This window comes from Corvus hawaiiensis, chromosome 18 (assembly GCF_020740725.1).
Source record: "Corvus hawaiiensis isolate bCorHaw1 chromosome 18, bCorHaw1.pri.cur, whole genome shotgun sequence".
Lineage (NCBI taxonomy): Eukaryota > Metazoa > Chordata > Aves > Passeriformes > Corvidae > Corvus > Corvus hawaiiensis.
In genome coordinates this window covers 13,716,168-13,735,535 of record NC_063230.1, presented here as the reverse complement: position 1 = coordinate 13,735,535, position 19,368 = coordinate 13,716,168, and the positions used below count along the sequence as shown (strand labels likewise).

The 19,368-nt window shown below is 43.7% G+C and overlaps 1 protein-coding gene across 2 annotated transcripts in view; it reads right to left on the bottom strand.

The window, feature by feature from the left end:
- Positions 1-19,368, bottom strand: part of TMEM132B (transmembrane protein 132B) — a 220,605-nt gene that overhangs the window by 145,190 nt on the left and 56,047 nt on the right. For both annotated transcript variants that reach the window (XM_048322808.1, XM_048322809.1), the window contains exon 2: positions 10,924-11,803. In XM_048322808.1, coding sequence (XP_048178765.1) covers positions 10,924-11,803 — 880 coding nt within the window. The remainder of the gene's footprint in view (positions 1-10,923; positions 11,804-19,368) is intronic.

Below are 19,368 nucleotides of genomic sequence, written 5' to 3'. Positions count from 1 at the left end.
ATGATACCAGATTATAAGGTATTGTAAATCTTTCAGTCATCCCAGGAATAATGAATGTAGATTTCTTAGGAGAGCACGCAGATTTAAACAGAATCATTTCAGTTTTCTTGTCAATCTACAGGCTATTTATGTAATATCAGAAAGAGACAATGAACTCACCTAATCTTAAAAGGAGCATGTAGCACATTTCTTTAAAAACAAAGGATTCCAAAGACCATCCTAAGCTGGAATCTCCAAAATTGTTAAAGAAAATGTGGCACCTTAACCATTATTGTTGATCACTGACCTTCCCTTCTCCAAGCAAGAGCCACAATAACAAGAATGCAATTGGACTTAAAAAGGCTGAGCTCACATGACCAACCTTCTTCAAACACTGAAGTTTAAGGGTATGGTCTAAACTGCACTGGCCTAAGAGTCCATTGGACCAAAATGCCCCAAACTTCCTTGACACGGGGTTTGGAGTCAAGCAAAATGCAAATGGAAACTCTCACGAGTTGTTCTACAAATGCTGTTAAGTTTTCAACCCCCACATTGAGACAAAGTTTATGGCCTTACTCTGCTTGTGGCTGCACGGGGAACCCGGTGCCCTCTGACCCCTTGAGGCAGTCTGTCCTAGACATTACCTCAACACAATAATTAATAAGTAGTAATACTGAATTTGAGCTCGTGGACTTCGCACAGGCTAAATGTTCCAAGGAAAAATGAATAATGCATGCAGAAGAGATTCATTTGGGGGAAAAAAATGTAACTTCAGTTAGAAATAAAGCCCTGGTTGCCTTGGCAAAGAGGATTTAATTGCTGTAATCGCTACATCTCACATAAGGTCGCTGTTTGAGGGAGTCCACAGTACTGCTATTCATTCTGTCTCTGCTCTATGGCAAATAAAGGACTACTGGTCCCAAGAGCATCAGGGAAATAATTCTGAAAAGGTTTAAATTATTTTTAAAGGGTTATTAGCTTTGGCAAATGAGTCAAAAGTCATCTTAGCTGAGAAGCATAGGTACTTACACCACATTATGGAGATGACAGCAGGAAATGCCACAATTAAGAGTGTTCTACTGGTGTTACTGTGTGTTGTTAAAAACAGAGCTCCAAACGTGACTGCTCCCTCTCCATCTGTGTCCTGCCCACCCACCCACTCGGGGTTGCCACTGCCCCTAACAAATTTCCCAGAGAAACACAAAGCCAGGACACTGGCACATACACATGTGCCTTGCACCCAACCAAATTCAAATAGTTTTACTGGCACAAATCCTAAGCAGCTCTACGGAAGTCAATTAAATCACCCCTCTTTTCTGGGTAAGACAGAGAAGACTCTGGCCAGGCAAATTAAATTAGAGATGGGCCAGAGCCAAACTCCCAGATCCAAACCAACCCAAAATTCACAATGCATTTGGATCCTGGTCCAGATTCTCACAGTCTGCTACTGCTTCTCCCTCACCCTCTGTCACCTCCAAAGACTGGACAAACTTTTCCAACTGTCCCCAAGCATCACTTGGTGCATTTTATTACCATCTTCCACCAGTGTTCTGCATCAAAGTGCTCATCCGTGTGCTCCCTGCGGCTGCTTGGCACATTTCTTGCCCAGACCCTCGTTAACTAGAGCAGATACTGAGAAAGCTCATGAACAAGGCATTGCCTATCCCACACTTCTGCTTCTCTGCCTTTCCCACTTGCTGTCCTCAAGGACCAGCTCAATTAGAGATGGGGATTTAGTGAAAATGCATTTGAGGACTCCATTTATACCACAAAAGGTTGGGCCGCACAATGACAAAAAAAAGCAACTGAGAAAGTTCACTTGGCAGGAAAATTTTCAAAAGGATGTAGCAGGGGACAGGAAGGTACATTTTGGTCTTAGCAATTTAAAGGAAAGCCTGTTGGGGGCAGAGCGCAGGTGACAGGTTTGCCCCACAAACATGGGGCTGCTTGAACATGGCTCTCCCAAGAGCACCCTCCTGGCTGGGATACCCCAGCAAATACTGCTGCTCAGAACAATTCCTCCTCTGCTGGGAAAACCCACAGCATCTCCCCAGGGATCCTAAGGAGGACAGATTGTAGAGACATTTCCCTCTTATGTAGTTGTATGTAACTCCCAACACAGGGTGAAGCACTGCTGCACCCAGGGCACTGACACCCAGCACTGCTTGGGGCAGGGGGTTGGGCTGGCAGATCGAAAGCTGGGGGGAGATGAGAGGAGAGCCACAGCACTCAGGAGCAGCTCCCTGGGCTCTGAAAAGCTCAAGAAGAGCTCCTGCCATGGTGCCCCCTGTGTGGCTCAGCACTGGCCCCACTGCAGGGGCTTTGGGGGCTCTGCCAGCCCGAGGCTTCCCCATCCTGGCACCCACGCGGCGCTCCAGGGCTGGCAGGGAACGGTGCAAGGAGTGAAATAGCTTTAACTGTAAGCACCGTTTGCTGTGCCTCGGGATGGCAGACTCATTTGTCACTGTTTTCTTCTCCTGCAGCTCTTTTGATTCATCTGGGATCCAATAACTTTGTTAATATGATTTCTTTCATAACCTGGCCGGGTACAGCATCCAAGGCAGGCACGGGAGCTATTTGAAGCATTAAATACCTCACCCACAGCACAGCTCCCTGCTCTGCCTTGTCCAAAACCATTTCTTACGAGTCCTTTATTGACATAAATTGCATGGGGAGCAGGAGCAGCACCCAAAACAAGAAGATATGTTGACAATTTTCTTGCAAAACTCTGTTTCCTGCTCTTTCTGAGAGTCCTTCCTCCCCAAAGCTGTCAGCAAACTATCACATTGGCCTTCTTCTATCAGACCATGCAAAAACTCATGGGTAAAGACAAGGACAAAAGCAACTCTCTGTTGCATCAGCGGGGACATGAAGAAATTGAGATCAATGTGCTCACTCGAAGCAATACTTCATCAGTTTCATGGGAGAGTAATCTGGTTTTTACCAGGATGAAATTACAGCAATGCAGGGCCTAAAACTTCTCAGGAAAAAAGGAAATTTCAAAGTAGTCACATTTTTCTACTTTTAATACTATTCATTACTCTGAATGCAATGAATAGAAGAAGTAACTGCATCAACGACCGAGTCACTGTTGTGTCTGACTTGTTTAAACAAGACTCTGATTTACTGCACTGCCAGCTAATGAAGAGCTGTACAAGAAGCTGATCAATGCCATCATTGTCTGGCAGCACAAAGCAGGGACTACTCAGCATATTGTCCAAAACAAAGGCTCCCCCCAAGCTCCCCGCCAGGGACTCGTTTACTAGGACACACAGTTTGCAGAGAGCCACAGTGTGCCCCAAACTTGAAATGATCACTCAAAGACAGGATACCTTTTCTGACCTGTGTTTCCAACCTGAGTACAAGGTAAAAAATAAAAGAAATGGATGAAGAGAATGTTTGTCTTGCAGCTGTCTTCCTTAAATTACCCTTTGTGATACTGTGAATTGAAGCAGTTTTGTCACCTCAAGGCATCTTCGTGTTCATTAACGGAGGTAACTGAACTCAGAGCCGGGTGCTCACAGGCAAAACTCAGCTCCTAATTCCATCTCCTGTGGTTTCCCTTCCCGTTTCATCGCTGCACCAACGTTAATCACAACAAAGGTACGACAGGGTAGCCCCCAGCAAAAGCAAGTTCTGGAGAAGAGCAGTGGCGATGCCCTGAGCCAGCTGGAGAGGCTGAACCTTTGGGACCCCTCTGATGAAGCTCCTCATCCAAAGGGATCCCCACCCCACACACCCTCCCATTGACAGAGGAGTCTGAGCAGGTGCAACAAACCAAGGGTGTCCTTTAAGCGATGGTCTGCTCCAAAATCCCCATCCCAGGCAGGCCCAGCATGACAAGCATGTTAAGCACAGCTCGTGCCTTGCTCTCAGTGCAGCTCTGCTGGCAGTGCTCTGCAGATCCACACCCGGCCCCGGAGCGAGCACTGGCTTCTGCAGGAGCTGTCTGGAGTTAATTAGCAGGAGCTGTCATGGTGAAGCTTTTGGAGATGGGGCTCAGCCTAGAACAAGCTTGTAGAACCCAAACCATTTAAAAATGTAAAATCTCTTTCCATTACCAACAAGGCAGAGTTTGTGTCAAGTCACGTGGTGTATTGGCACCTTCCAGATCTATGGGAAGTGCTTTTCACATCCTCTCCTTTTGCAGAGCACAGCAATGCCTGCTAACAGGCTGGCAGACAAGAGCTTGTCAGGGCTCCTCTTGCAATCCTTACTTGTCACACCCGTGCCAAACGAGCTGATGTGTCAACAAGATGCAGAGCTACCAGTGACACGCAGCACCACGTACCCACTCGTAGTGCAGCACTGAGACACCTGCTCATGCACCAACCAACTTAAAATCAACACAATCACCTCTCCTTTTTCCTACTTTATGGTTCTGGATATGAGATACAGCAAATTAATTTACATGACATTGCCACATCCTTACTGCTCACAGGTGCGGGTGGGCCGATGAATGAGATAGCTGAGGTGCTGGCAGGGCTTGAATGGAAGAAGAAGTAGGGTTTCAAGGCAAACCAAACACCTCTTCCAGTGGGAAGTGGATCCTTGTTTCATTCCAGCTGTACTCAGTGTTTTACCACACACATGAAATATTACCAAACCACCAAAATTAAAAATAACTGGCAAACTCTTCACCTTCTCAGTGAAAAACACTGGTGGAATACGCACACAGGCTAAGTATTTTTAATTAATCTAATTCTGCATTTTGATCCACCCTCCCCTCCAACTCTTACAAACATTTCCCTGCTCCCATAAGAGAAGAGAACATCCCTGAGCCGAGGCTGTGGAGGCCAATGGAAGGAGCAGACAGTGGGGACACCCGCCACAATCACCAGGACCCCGGCGCCATCCTCTTTCCCCTTACCAGCGCCTTCATAACCCTGCAGGAACTTGCTTTGTGCACAAAGCAGCACGTCCAGAACCCCTTTTGCAGGGCAACAGAAATTTCCATCAGGAAACATCTCAATGAAAACCCCTGTTTTATCACCATGAGGCTGCAATCCTGTCTGGAAGTGCTTCAAAGCCAATATGCAACAACTGCCAGGGCTTCCCTCTGTCACTGGGGCTGCTGCTCTGCCTGTGCAGTGATCATGGACAGCTGATTCTTGCAGCTCATAGTTGACCTTTATCTAAAATTCCATTAAAGAGCTTTATTGACTGTAGTCTTGCAGGGTCTTTCAGGATTCACTGGATCATTTATTCCCTGTTGGAGATCCATCGCTTTTTAAGCTTTTAGAATTGTTCGAGCTCTAAGGAGGAGTTATTTTCTGTCATTTTGAACTGGTTTTAAGACTGTATGAGGGGGTTGTTTCTTTTCTTCTTTCTCTCCAGTGTGGCTAGGGCAGAGGAGGTTATCTTAAGGCACGTGAGAAGGAGAGAGAAGTTGCTAGTGTGGCACAACTCTTTCCAGGGTAGGTTGGCTTGTGGATAAATGTGCAGCAGAGCCATGCACTGCCAGCAGCTCCCAGGGAAGAAGCCTTTTTCCTTTCAGCCAGCAGAGATTCAGGTCTAACTACTTCACACAGCATCCTTGTGAAATTTGTAACTCCATACCATCATGTCAGGTTTTCATCAGCTACAGCCAGTTTTTCTGGGCCACAAGCTGGTCTCAAACAGAAATAAGAAAAATAAAAGAATGGTTCAACCTTTCCTGAAAGAGAATTTATAGAAATGGCTCATTCAAGGCAAAAAAACCCATTCTGGTGACAGCTCCCCAAGGCTTCATAGGAGTGTCCTGAAAGGATGTTACTCCCTTTCCCATTCAGTAACAAAAAGAAAAGAAAATAGTGGGAGGAAGACAATATAGGCATCAAATGAAGCAGATCTGGAAAAAAAAATACTGTGAATCTGGCTTCAAGGAATATGAAATAGTGCATGAGTACTTGGGGACTGAATTAAGGTTGCACAGACACATCTGGTATTTCCAGACTTCGCAGTGCTTGATATTTTTTATTACTACTATTTATCGCTATTTCATATTTACATTTAGTCCAATGTACATTCAGAGAGAAAAGAGAAACCAACAATCTCAACATTCATCCTGGGTTTATTAAAATCTTGGGCGAAAAACCGAATTATTCCCAAGCCACCAGTAATGCTTTATTTCTGTGATTATTTCTAAATCTGAACCAGCATTTCTGATTTCAGAAGAGTATTTCCTTTCCTTTCTCAACTTTGATTTCTGCTGAATTTTCATCCTAAAATGATGTTTTAGTTAATCATTTCTTCCTCTCTCCAGTAATAATGCCAGTAACTGCTTCCCCATTCCTACCAGCTTGCTTAGGAGTGATGAAGGCCATGTGGAGCCTCCTCCTCACAGGCAGCCAGGCTGCATTCCCCACAGTCTGTACTCTCTCATTTTCTATGCATTTCCAGATCCAAAACCTTCTGTTTTCTTTCCCTTGTTTGCTCTTGGCAGCTATTGGCAGGAGACATCCTCTTAATGATCTTTTTCTGGCCTTCTAGACGACTGCTCAGACTTCTACAGATCTTTCATTATTAATGCAGAAGCCTTGTAAGTCACTTCTAATGGTCTGTGCAATTTTTATTCCTTAGCAGGAGATGTAACCTCCTCCATATGGATATATGTTTATTAATATAAATCCTTAATATCATTTTGCCTAGTGAGAATAATCAGTAAGGGTCTCCCAGCATGTATTACACCTTGTCCTGGTCCATCCCCCAATCCAAAGGCAATCTTTGCCCTGCTCTGCGTGGAGCAGGGCAGGGAGGAGTGGATAATCCTTGTCCCCAAGGCAGCGAGTGACAGCGAGTTCCTGTGCAGGGTCCTGCGGTTCCCCTGCAGCCACAGCACCACATCCTGAGCACTGCCACCACTTCCACTCCCCTTCCCAGGCATGCATTACCTGGTCTCAGCCCCTTGCTGTTATTCCTGGAATATCTCCAATCTCCAGTTCCATTCTGACTGGGCAGAAGAGAAGGATGGGTTGTTGGTGTTGGGGACGTGTAAGGAATGCCAACAGCCCCACGTTTTGTGCGTGACTCAACAATTTGCTGTTAATGCTCAGCTTTCATGAGCAGCACGTCCTCGCGGACAGTTTAAATGGGGAGACTTGGAAAACAGGCCAAAAATCCATTGTTTACTCCTAAAGTGAGTGTCCTTATTTATCTCCTATAACCAAGGGGCAATTGTCCATTTATTTCATTAAATGTTCTCCTGCTGTACAGATTGACTCCCATTTTTCTTTTAAATACATCCTCTGAGTCTCAAGATGGAGTTAAATAATAACAAACACCACAGAAGAAATAGAAGTCATTCCCAGTGCTATTAGATGAGATTTCTGTTCTTCCAGTTGAGCAGGAATTGTTTTCTCCTGTCTCTTTTATAACTCCTCCATGTGTATCAGGAGACTTCTCTGTTTAGCAATTAGCACTAAAGTTGCTGTTACCCCTTCTGTAGTCATGATTTCCATCTTCTCTTTCCTCATTTACTACATTTCATCTAAGTTTGTCAGTGAAACAGGAAACAGAGATGCTCCAGCACATCAAAGGACAAAAGGTGCCTGAAAATTTGTGACACTGAAGTATGTACAAGTCCTGCTGGAATCTCAAAGCTGTCCTTCATTTTTACCCTTTTTTTTTTTAACAAGGTGGCCCATAAAAGAGTTTAATCACAGCAACATAGCCCATTGCACCTACCTTTACAGTTAAACTATGCTTAGTGACAACCCACCAAACACAATGGGCAAAATTTATCTTCCCAGATGGTGAATTTTGCAGTACAGATCAGACCAGCAAGGCCACAAATTAATCTCCAGTGTCATAAGAATTTCGTCGCACACATGCATAGATCATCTGTCAACAAAGCCAGCAGCAATACAAGTGGCAGGCTCAGCAAAGGCACTCAATACACACTTTAGTCCCCAAATTCTGCCCCTTGACATACCTGGGTCCTTCACTGACACCAAGCCATGCTGGCTGGATTCCAGTATGAAAAGAAATTCCCCAGACCACAGCACCACTAGAGCTCCAGCTCCACCTGAAACTCGAGTTATTGAACGAAAACAAACAACCAAGACCTAGCTCAAGCCAAGCAAAACCAGTTTGGACTGATGGAAGGGACTGGAAGTGATAGCTGGAGCTTCACAAACAAGCTGCAGTGTCACCCTGTCAGTGACATTACTGGGAGGACGGGCGTCTAACAAGTGGGTATCTTTCAACACAGCACATTGCTGAATCAAGGAACTGCTTCCAACTGCTTTTCAGTTTCCAAGCTTGCTTAAGAATCACAGATTTCACCAAAACAAAAAAGAATCAACTCCCATATGAGAATTGAAGTCAGTTCTGCTAGGAAAAAATCCAGCATAAAATAAAATACACTATGCAACACAGCATGAAATAGTAAAGAGGTGCATAAAATTGAGTGTATCTGTTCCTTTGCATCCTGTCAGAGCTCAAGGCTGGCATCAAATGCTGTGCTGAGAATGACTTGGTTTTGATCTATCCTTTCATATGAGCCAGACCCTGCTACACTTACAACAGATATGATTAAAAACTATCAGTTATATTAGGCAAAAATATATTTCCCAAGGCAAACATTCACTTCAATGTATTTTTCTGTGGCTGTAACACACAGAAATTCTATGTATGTAAGAACCTTCTGGGTTTTCACAGACATTAGCATTGAGCAGAAAACCAGGGAAAGCTGGTGAGGGAAACTGCATAAATTAGATGTAGGCACTCTAGTGCTTGTATTTCCCCCAGCATCATTCCCTGCCTTCCATGTAAACTTCAGCTGGAAAATCTCTCTGTGGACCCAACATATGTCATTCAAAATAATCATAGCAACAGTTGCTGGTGCTCTTTCCTTTCTGAAGGACAGGTGAACCTCCAGCAGAATTGCATTTTGTCTCTCACTTTCAGCATTCAAGTGAACATTAAATAAAAATACTTTCAGTTTCTCTGATGAAAAGCACAATGCAAGCAAAGCCAAATAAAAGCCCAGACAGGCTAGACTACAAAGAGCCAATAGTGAACTTTGCAAGGAAATATTTCTGGGCACATAAAGCATGCTGACTTATTGTAACAGAAACATTTCCTGGAGATAACAGATTCCGTACACTTTTCGGAGAAGGAAATCCCCATGGAAACCTGACTGCCTTCCCATCAGCTCAGGAGCACCAAGATGGATGTTCCACATGTTGGGAGAACACCCGTCAGCTGGAGCCATGCAAGTCCCAGGGGCTGTGGGACGAGGTGAGGTCTCAGCAGTAGCCAGGCTCTTGTGGCTCATCCTGGGGCTCCCCAGCCTGGAAGCTGCCTACTCCTTCGTTTTCTGCTTCCCTGAGAACCCAGGTTAGCCACTTGCTCAGTGATTCCAGGACCTATTTTGCTTTTGAGAGACAGAATTTCAAAAGTGTCTCTTCAAGAAGTTTTTGATTATTTCCTGGCCAGCAGAAATATCAAAACTCTACCCTTGCACCACTTGTTAGGAAGTAAATGCCATTTTAGAAATTCCTCGTCTTAGGTTGTCTCTAATACCTTGGGAATTTTATCTGTGTGGGGAAGAGAACAAAAAACTGAGAATTAAGAGCTGATGTTAAATCCTTGCAGAGCCTTAGGCAAATTCTATAATCTCTGTGCTCTAACACTGAGGATCAATACACGCCTGCTGAAACCCAGCTTCTCCGTGAGGCCGGTCCATCTACTGACGGTGGATGCTGGCCAAATCCATATTTAGCAAATTAAAAATAGTAAATCCATGGAAAAGCATGAATAAGTTGTGTTTAAAGGAAGACCCTTCCTGACCCAAACCTTTTAAAGCTTGGTCAAACCCCATTATATTTCTCACCCATTTCCCCCCACCAGCAGCACTGTGCTCTGAGCCACTTGTCCCCACTCAGGCAGCAATTAATATGCATGTGCTATTTCACAAACGCTGAATGATTTGAAAGTGCTGCATAAGGTTTGCTGTCTGTTTTCTCAACATCTGTCCCCAAAGTGCAGTTCTGTCATGTTCTGCTCCCACTGTTCTCAGATGAAAAAGTTAGAAGTAAGGCACGAATCTACTCTGGGGTTTCCTTGCACGGGCTGCAGCTCCTTCTTTCCCATGAGTCTCGCGTCCTCACAGCAGATGACACTTTCCAGTTACCTTTTGGCCCTTTTATTCCCCCCAGTTTGGCTCACATTTCTCTCTGAATTTGGTCCCTATGCAGCTCTGAACCCAGAGTCTGACAGCTAAGGACGTAACAAATATGCAGCACTAACCCTCGGGGTGGTTAGAAATGCCTGAATTCTCCTATTACAGGCAGATTCACAAGTAAAGGTCAACAGAGAGGCTCCAAACCTAGAACAAAAATGGGCCACGAAACAAGCAGTGGAAAGCTGGAAGAAGCAAGATGGGCAGATCTTACAGGAAAACTGAAGACAACTTACAAAGTTTGGCCCCAAATCCCAGCTCTGCCAAAGGATTCCTACACAAGCTGAGGCACAGCTCATTTTCTCACCTCTCAGCTCCCCTCTGTACAACGCAACAAAAGAGTTCCTCACCACATTTGACCTGTGCAAGATGAATCCAACGCACTTTGGAAAGATGACAATAAAGTCGATAAAAACAAGGGAAGTTTCACCAAAGAAACAGAAAACCCACCTGCAAACTCTTTAGCAAAACACATTGCAGCAGTTACCCTGGCTGACTTACAGAGGCGGAATTTAAGAGGCAGAATTATGACTAGAAGCAAACAGAATTAAAACAAGAAATAATCAAACAAGCATTTATAGCTCACACTTTAGAATCAGTGCCCATGTTCCAAAAAGTGTCATCCACACAGATAATTCAAGACTATTTATAGTTTTCCCCTGTTGAAGAGGAAAGGCAGAAGTTCTCTCAGGAAAACACTGAATATAACCAAAGATATTACACCCAGCATTGATTTGCCCCTATTTGTTTTGCATAAAACACTTTAAAAATTCTCTTACCTTAACACAAATTGGTCTGCTAGTGAGTAATCAGCCAGGAAAACATGGAAGGTCACAATGTCACCCTCTCTGACCGGGCTGAGTGGTAAGTGAATAATGATATTTTCATCCACCCTCAGCGAAGACTGCTTTAATTTGTCTTGATTTGGGTAAACAACGATGCTACCAATCCTCTCCATGGCTGACAAAGCTTGGTGTTCATTATCTTCACCTGCATGGATATTGTTTTCCCATTTTGCATCCTCTGGAGAGCATTCCCCATCCACTGTATAAATCTTATAGAAGAGCTCCACAGTAATCCCTTCCAGGGAGGCTATTTCCTCTGAAACCAGGGGTGGAGGGGAGCTGAACCAGCTGGGAGACAATTCCAACTCCACAACACATAATCCTAGGTGACCTGTCAATCTACAGCTGGCCACCACTTCTCTAGACTCCAGGAAAGCAAACATCTTCACACAAGGCAGCATCTCCTCAGAATCGTAGTCATCCCAGTCCTTCCCCGCAATATAGAACAAGGTTTGTATTTTAGGTTTGTTGGAATAGATTGAGCTGTTGATTATGTGAGATTTTAATTTCCAATTAAAAGTGAATTTATTTGTGAAACCAAAAGATGCAGAAGTCAGCATGAGGTCCAAGGGAACAGGTTGTTCAACAGAAAAGGGTCCATACGTGGCATTTAGGACAGGTGGCTGTTTGGCTTTGTATATAAAGAATGAATCCACCCTAGACTGCAAACTGGAGTTCCTCATGATATCCTGGTTGGCTTCTTTGAGGAAGAAGAAAATATCAGCATTGGAGATGTGAGGGCTCGCAGGGAGATATGTTGGCAGGTTTGAGAATCTCTGGATGCTGTCCATGATCCCTCCTCGGCTCTCCACCACTGCAGGCCAAAGAGAAAAGGAAACAGAAAGACAACTCAAATGTTTGCTTAGCATGGCCCTCGGTTTCTGACAAAAGCTATGTATTACAGGAGATCAATACTGCTGGCCACAGTCACAGAACAATCTGACACAGGTGCCATGGAATTACAGTTTTGGTTCAAAGCTCAGGCTGGAAACATCCCATTGCATCAGCTGTACAGCTCTCCTTCCACCTTCCCCAACCCAATATCTACCTGAAAGCCATTAATCAAGTACTGGATACCACAAAGAGGGGATTGATTGGCCAGATCCCAAATTAAGTTCCAAAACTTTTTACTGGCAGTCTTTTTTTTTTTTTTTTAATCATCAGATGAAGCTTTCAGCTTCTTCTCACCCATGTTTCACTATGCCTAAGAGACTGGCTTCTTGAATATTAGTAGCAATAAAACAGAACAGTTTAAGCAGTAAAAACCAAATATTTTCTTTAATCTAACAATCACTAACACACAGTGCAATGGGGGGGTGAACATCTGCATCACTCCCAATCCATTCTGCCAGGTCAGCAGCTTAGAAGTTAGTAAGAACCTGATAAAAGTTTTGTGTTCTTGAAACCACAACTCTTCACACTAAAATATATGGGGTTTGATAGGGCTCTCAATGGGATGGATTTAGAGGCAAGAGTGAACTTGAGAGAAGGAGAAATCCTTTACACACAGAAGGTTCTCAGGCACTCAGAAAGATTTTTCAGTTTAATTCCTGAGGAGAATAGAACACATTTGGAAACCACGGAAGTTTCTCTACAACACAATGGTCAATCCTCCAGCCAGCGCTGAGCAATTTTTCCCAGGAAAGAAAAGATTCCAGAGGGAGGGAGGGATCAAATAGACATCTTTGGTTTGGGCTGATCTCTAATTAATAGTGAGATATATTCAATCTGGGCTGTGATTCTACCAGAAACAGTGGCTCTTTCAAACTATCAATTCCTATGCTCCAACAGAAAGCTGGTGAATCCAAGCTCCTGGGACTGTCTCAGAGGAAACAAACAGAAACCCAATGAATTAAAATGCAGCAGTTCCATAATGCACAGAGATAACAAAGGCACAGTGACAGAGCCTAAGGTCAAAGCTCTTGTTGTCTCTCGCCCAGCTGAGTGGTGATTTCACTGTTTGTCAGGGCTGGGCACAGCAGATACACAATGCACAAACAATTACACCTGTTCAAGCCAGATGACTCAGATACTTGCAGCCATAATTTAGCAGAGATAAAAGCTCTAATATTTAAGCTATTTTTTTCAGGTTGTGTATTTTTAAAGCCTACATTTATCAAAGACAGATTCTAGGGCAAATCCCATCCATTTGACTTTGCCCCACTCTTGTTCGCACTTGAAATTCTGGCCATTTATTTGTCAAGAGTTTGATATTATCTACACTTGTTTAAATGCCTCTCATTTCACCACAATACTTTTGCCTTTACTTTTGCTGTATGCTTATTTGTTTCACAAGGGTTTTTTTCAGCCATTGGAATATTCTTTGTGGGAATAAGTAAACATGCAAAAATATACAAAAGCAGCCAAAAAACCAATCTCAGCAGGAAACACTCTACCAACAATCTCTTCTCTCGCCACTGCACCTGGGGATCAGATCAGGGTTTCCTCTCAGCTCTACAGCAAATGCAAATACAGCCCCACCTGGATGTCCCCTGCCTTGCTCTCATGCATAAACATGAGCCCCTCTCTGGAAAACACCAGCACAGCCCACAGTGAAATGCAGAAACCCAGATGATGAGAAACCTCCTCCTCCCTTCCCCCCTATGAGCCCTGACCTGGGCCAGCTGGCAGTGGCATCACTCATGGGACAACCAATTTTCTGCTCAGGAAAATTGACCTTGGTCCTTTTCCCCTCCCCATCTTTCATCCAGATGTGGATGATGAGCAGCAGGTGCTCTCCCTCCCCAGGCAGAAAGTCACCAAGGGATGTTTTAGCAGCCCCATTTCTGCTCTGTGGTTTATTTACAGGGCACTTTGACATGTTCTGCCATACTGCAGCTGCCCAACTCAGGTCCCAAAAGAGAACTTTGCTCTTGGAAAGCTGAGGCAGAGAGGGAAGGAAGGGTATCTTTTCTTTGCTAAAAATTCAAATGCAGACAAGCCCCTTTCTGGATTAACTGTAAATAAACTGAAGTACATTTGAAAGCAATACTTTTGAGAAGCTGCATTTATCATAAAAATTTTGCAGCCATACAGATAAGCAATCAAGCAGATAAGCAAGGACCCAGAGCAGCAAGAGTGCCCTCTGATTTCTGGAGCAAGAGCTAAAATCTCCTTCTCCCAAGGCACCCCAGGTTGCAGAGGAGATTTAAACGCTGACACGGTTCCAAACCAGAAACAAGACAAGGCTTAGGGGCACTTGTGTTTACATTAAAGGACTCCCACACACACTTTATGCAGATATTTTATCTCTCTCAAGCAGTGATTTACAGGAAGTTTCAAAGGTATGTTTTCCCCTTTCCTCCATTTCGTTACAGTGGCAACTTTCAGTGCCTCTGCTCAGAACTGGTACGAGGACTAGGATATCATCCTGCTGTAACTCAAACAAAATGAGATACAAATTTTGTCTGAAGGCTTATATGGGAAGCCATAAACATCACTAGACAGGGCTGGGCTTTGTCCTAGAACCAGCCTGCAACAAAATATGATATCTGAATTTAGTAGCATTTTATGACGCTGTAGGAACATCTAAAAAGAAATACTTCATACGATGGCAGGCCAACACCCCACCTTTTTAATTCAGCACATCAGCACCACAGCATCAATCTCCTTACAGCAACAATCAGAAACCAGACACATTTGGAGCTTTCTGGTGTGCAATAATGCGATGAAAAAATCACCTGCTCCTTTAAGGAGCACTCCAGCAAGATCAAAGAGGGCAGAACATTACACCAGACCGTGAGTTAGTTCTAATTAGGCACCAAAAGAGAGCAAGAGTTGAGGAAAAATAAATGGAGACCAAATGAGCATCCCCAGAGCCCAGTGCTTCCTCATTGGGTTTGCTCAGACTGCTGGGGCACTGGGGGTGTTTAGGAGAGATGCGTGGAAATAAGACACTGCTGGATGTGAATTGAGATATTTAGTTTGAATTTCTGAAAAACTTTTCCCTTGTAACAGGTTCTCTGCAGGTGCTTTGCCCCTGTTAAGATGCTTACTTGGATCAGCCAACTGCTGACCCCTAAAGCAACAGGTCAACTTTTAAAACCTCATCACTGCAATTTTATACCTAAAATCCTTCCCTCCAGAGCTGGGCAGTATCCTCACAGTCCAGCTCATCCTGCAAACTCTGAGAGTACAGATGGAAAGAAAACACCCTTGTGATGTCTCTGAGGCGCAGAGAGAGAGGAGGCACCAGGCACAGAACTGAGCACGCAATGCTGTGCATCAGAGATGTCCCTTCCTGGTTCTTACCCTGCCCAGCTCAGGCCTCAAATGAAACTTCTTTTCTCTTCTCTTGATAATTTTTTATCTAACCATAAAATTATCCACCAGTTTTGGTTTTAATCTCACTTGACCCTGGACTGCCGCCACAAAAAGCAGCACAGGACTAAAACAGATGCAAAGCCACAGCTGCAGGTCAGACTGTGCAATAAAAATCTGCCATTCATGGAACTCAAGATTTCACTGAAGCTCCATTTCTTAGATTTCATACTTTTTAATAAGAAATAAAACAAGTATCCTGCTGGAAGATAGTGGTGGCAGTGGCAGATCAGAATTAAAAACAATGAATCTATTTTAAGTTGTAGTAAGAGGAAGGTCTTTTAAAATCAGCATTTTGTAACCAGAAAGGAAAATAGCTCCTGATGGAGCATAAATCCAAATTTCACATCTAAATCTTCTCTCTGCTTTAGTGAACTACTTAACAGGAGCCAAGTCTTCCATAAGCCATCAGTAATTCTGAAGCTGGAGGTGCAAGGAACAACAACTGTTTAAAATTGCAACTCTTTCAATATCCTTTTTCTCTGAAAACAAACAAGAAGCCAATCCTGCACCTGTGGAAAAACTGTGAAAATGTTAAAATTCATCCTTCCTGCAGCATCATCAGAACTGTAGAGCGAGATCATACAGACACTCCTCTTTGTAAAAGAGGAATAATTTCAAGTAATGTGGTGCCAGTAAGTGCTATGATGTTATCCATGACTCATAGAGGCAATCAATGGCTTGTCTGTACAGGAGAAAAATCACCAGGCCCTCCCACCAGCCCTCACTGAAACACCATAAAGATACAAACTACACATGTACATTATTCCGCTATAAAAATGGCTCTATTCATAATAATGATTTTGTTCTGGAATTGCAGGCATTAGCCTTGAATAAAAACACACTGTATCCCAGAAAAGGGTGTCTACACAAGGAAAGCTATTCTGGAACTCATAAACTATAGGAAAATAATTCATTCTGGACCAGCTGTGTAGGTCACTTTCTCTCATACAGCCAAGGGATGCTGTTCAGAGACCCCAGGCATGAGAGGTTGTTCAAGGTGGTTTGGCCTGGCTAGAGCTGGGAAAACTCTGACTCCTAAGCCTGGCAGGAGGAAAAGGAGGAGGACGATTACACTGTGGAAGTCTACTACAAGTTTAGACATCATTTGAGCACTATGAGTAGGCTAAGTCTGGGTTGTGCGAGGATTTAAGGAGCCTGGATGAACACCCGCCTCGTGCTCTCCCTGACTCACCCAAAATTGAATGAAACACCCAGGAAAGGAAGATGTCACTGTTTACTTCCCACATTCAGAGCCCATCCTGTGACTCATCTCCTCAGTTTTACATTCATAAGGAAAATGAGAAGAACCCTCCATGGTCCCCGTGAGGGGTAAATTTCCATCACCCAACTAAACTAGGAAAAATTCCATCACCTTCCATTCACAAACAAGCCTTACTCCTTTAGTGCTTGACATCATTATCCAGTGAACCATACTGGCACAGAAAAAGAGCCATAATGACAATTAGTGTTTTCAGCTGTAATAATAGTAAGAATAATTTGAAAATACAAACGATACTGCAAGAAAGAGTTAAGAAGAGCTCCCAGTACATTTTTAATATTAAAATCAGACCAGAAGCTGTCAAGATATAAAAAATAATAGTGTGAGAAAAGATGATAAAATCCCTTAAAGCTCTTCTCGTTCTCTCTTCTTCTTACCCTAATTTGATGTAAGGATAGAACTTGATGTAGGACTCATAGCCAATTCACAGTCCTTACATTCAATCTTGATTACACATTTGTGGAGACAGAGATTTGCTTTGCAAAACATTGCTGGTCCAGCAGCTGGTTTGGAAAGACAAGAAAAAGGATGCCATTCAAAAAAAAAAAAAAAAAAAAAAAAAAAATTCAACTTAATCCAAACATCTAAAACTGAAGAGAGGTTAATTAACTTTTGTTGGCTTGGGACAATGTCTCACATCCTTATCTCCAAATGCCTGAGTCAAACTTCCGTTGCCCAGACTCCTCTGCAGCTGCACATTCTGGCCACCCTCCGCAGGAGTCAGCCCATCTCATTCCAGAAGGGTGTCAAAGCCCAGCCACAGTCCAGCCTCCCTTTCAGGAAATCAGGGTATGTCTGGAATTCGTTCATCCTCTCCCAGACACTGATACCTGCAGGGTGAGAGATCAGCCTTGGGAGGAGCCCATTTCCACCCAGGAACTCGGGCGCCGAAGGTGGCCAGTGCAGACGTGTGTGTGGCAGGTTCAGGGGTCCATGGGCAGAGCAGTCCTGCCACATCTGAGCTGTTGGCTCCCTCTTCACTAAAGCTTCTCCAACCAAAAGTTTTAGAGGCTTTTATTGCTCCCTCTGAACCCTGTAGAGCGCGAAACATAACTAAGGCACCTGGTTTTATGGACTGGAGTAATAGAGAAACCACATGCCTCTGTTTACTGAGCACTCTGCTTCCAAAAAAGCTTTAAAGCAACATCTCTAGCCTCATAAATCTTTTGCCTACTAAAATACGTTTTTAAGTGCAAAATTAAACCATGCATATGAATGAAACCCCTGATCAGGCCACACATTCAGTCATAAATTGTATTATTGTGTTCCAAAGCAAGACAAGTGCTTTGCCTGCTTGCCACTGCCAGCAGATTAAGTTGGATGGTGAAGTTTCTGAGCTGGTGCTTATTAGAGTTTTTAGCTTGCCTGCATTTTGCACAGTCACCCATACTGAAAGACATATGTGCAGCAAGGCCACCTACAGATAGTAATAAAACCCTGCTGTCTGAAAGGCTGCCTATAAATCTTATTAAAGTAATCCCTTCCCTGAACCCAGATTATTACATTCACCTTTATGGTAGAATAAAAATTAATTTTCTCAGCTATAATAAGTGTATGATAAGAAGGCATCGCTTGGGACTAAATAAAGATTATAATTAACTCCAACTGAATAAATCTAAATTTAGCTTGGACTAGCAATTTGCTTTCATGCATTTTCCTCTACGACTGAGTGAAAAGGTACAGAAGGATTAGCATCCCATGCCAGTTCCAGCACTGCTGTCACAGAAAGGACTGGGGCAGAGTGTAATCCAATACCCAAAAGGCCTGAAGATTAACTCAGGGTTCTCTATCAGCAAAAGTTTGGAAAACTGGAGAAAAACAAAACGGCTCAAAATTGCCATTAGCCTGGCAAGGACAACACAAAGCGTCGGACTCCAGAGGGAACATCGCTCCCTGTGCTCCCTAAATCGGCGTTAGGCAAAGGCAGGAGCTCCGCCCCAGGCTGCTGAGAGCACTTTTAGGGGAAGCACTGTCTGTGATTGCTGGATTTTGCTCTTTCCTACCAAGCATCTGCTTTTGGGTGCTGTTGGGAAGGGGCTGCTGGGCCAGATGGGTCTGTGCCCTGACCTGGTACAGTCACTCTTAATTTGCTTTCCCTCACCTGCAACACGTCACAGGTGATCCCAAAAGCAACTGCAAAACAAGGTGCCACAACATTAAACAAGGACATTGAAGCAAACAAAATAGGGTGAAGTAAATGCATCAAACAAACATGCAAAGTTTACCCTGGCTTTTCACTTAGTTGAAAATAAAAACCCTTACAGCAGCACTATACCCAGCAGATTAGAGACTTATCCTTTTTCGAGGAAACAAGGCTCTGCTAATAAAGGGTTGAGGAACTGCCTTGTTAAGCCAGTACCTCATTATTTGTGTTCTCTGGGAAGAGGATTGTTAACAGCGTTATTACTGGGAAGGAGGAGGCCCAGCCTGTTCATCAGAATGGACCCTGTATTTATCCGAAGCAGGGAGCAGCGTGCAGCCCAAGCAGTAAAGCTCCTGTGCCACCTCCTCGGAATTTCATGAGAGCCCATGCAGACCTCAGATTTGCCTGGATAAGAAGATTTTATCAGGTATAAAGCTGCAGCTGAAGCATTATCTTTACAGCAGAATTGTTCTCCAATTGGTACATTTATTTCCAAGGAATGGAGTTCTTTTACCTTAAAGGTGACAACAGTCTGAAATTTAAAAAAAAAATAAAAATACTAGAATGAAATGTAAGTATGTGTGTAATGCACCACTCCACTCTAACACCTTAAATTCACCTCTCAGGAGGGTTC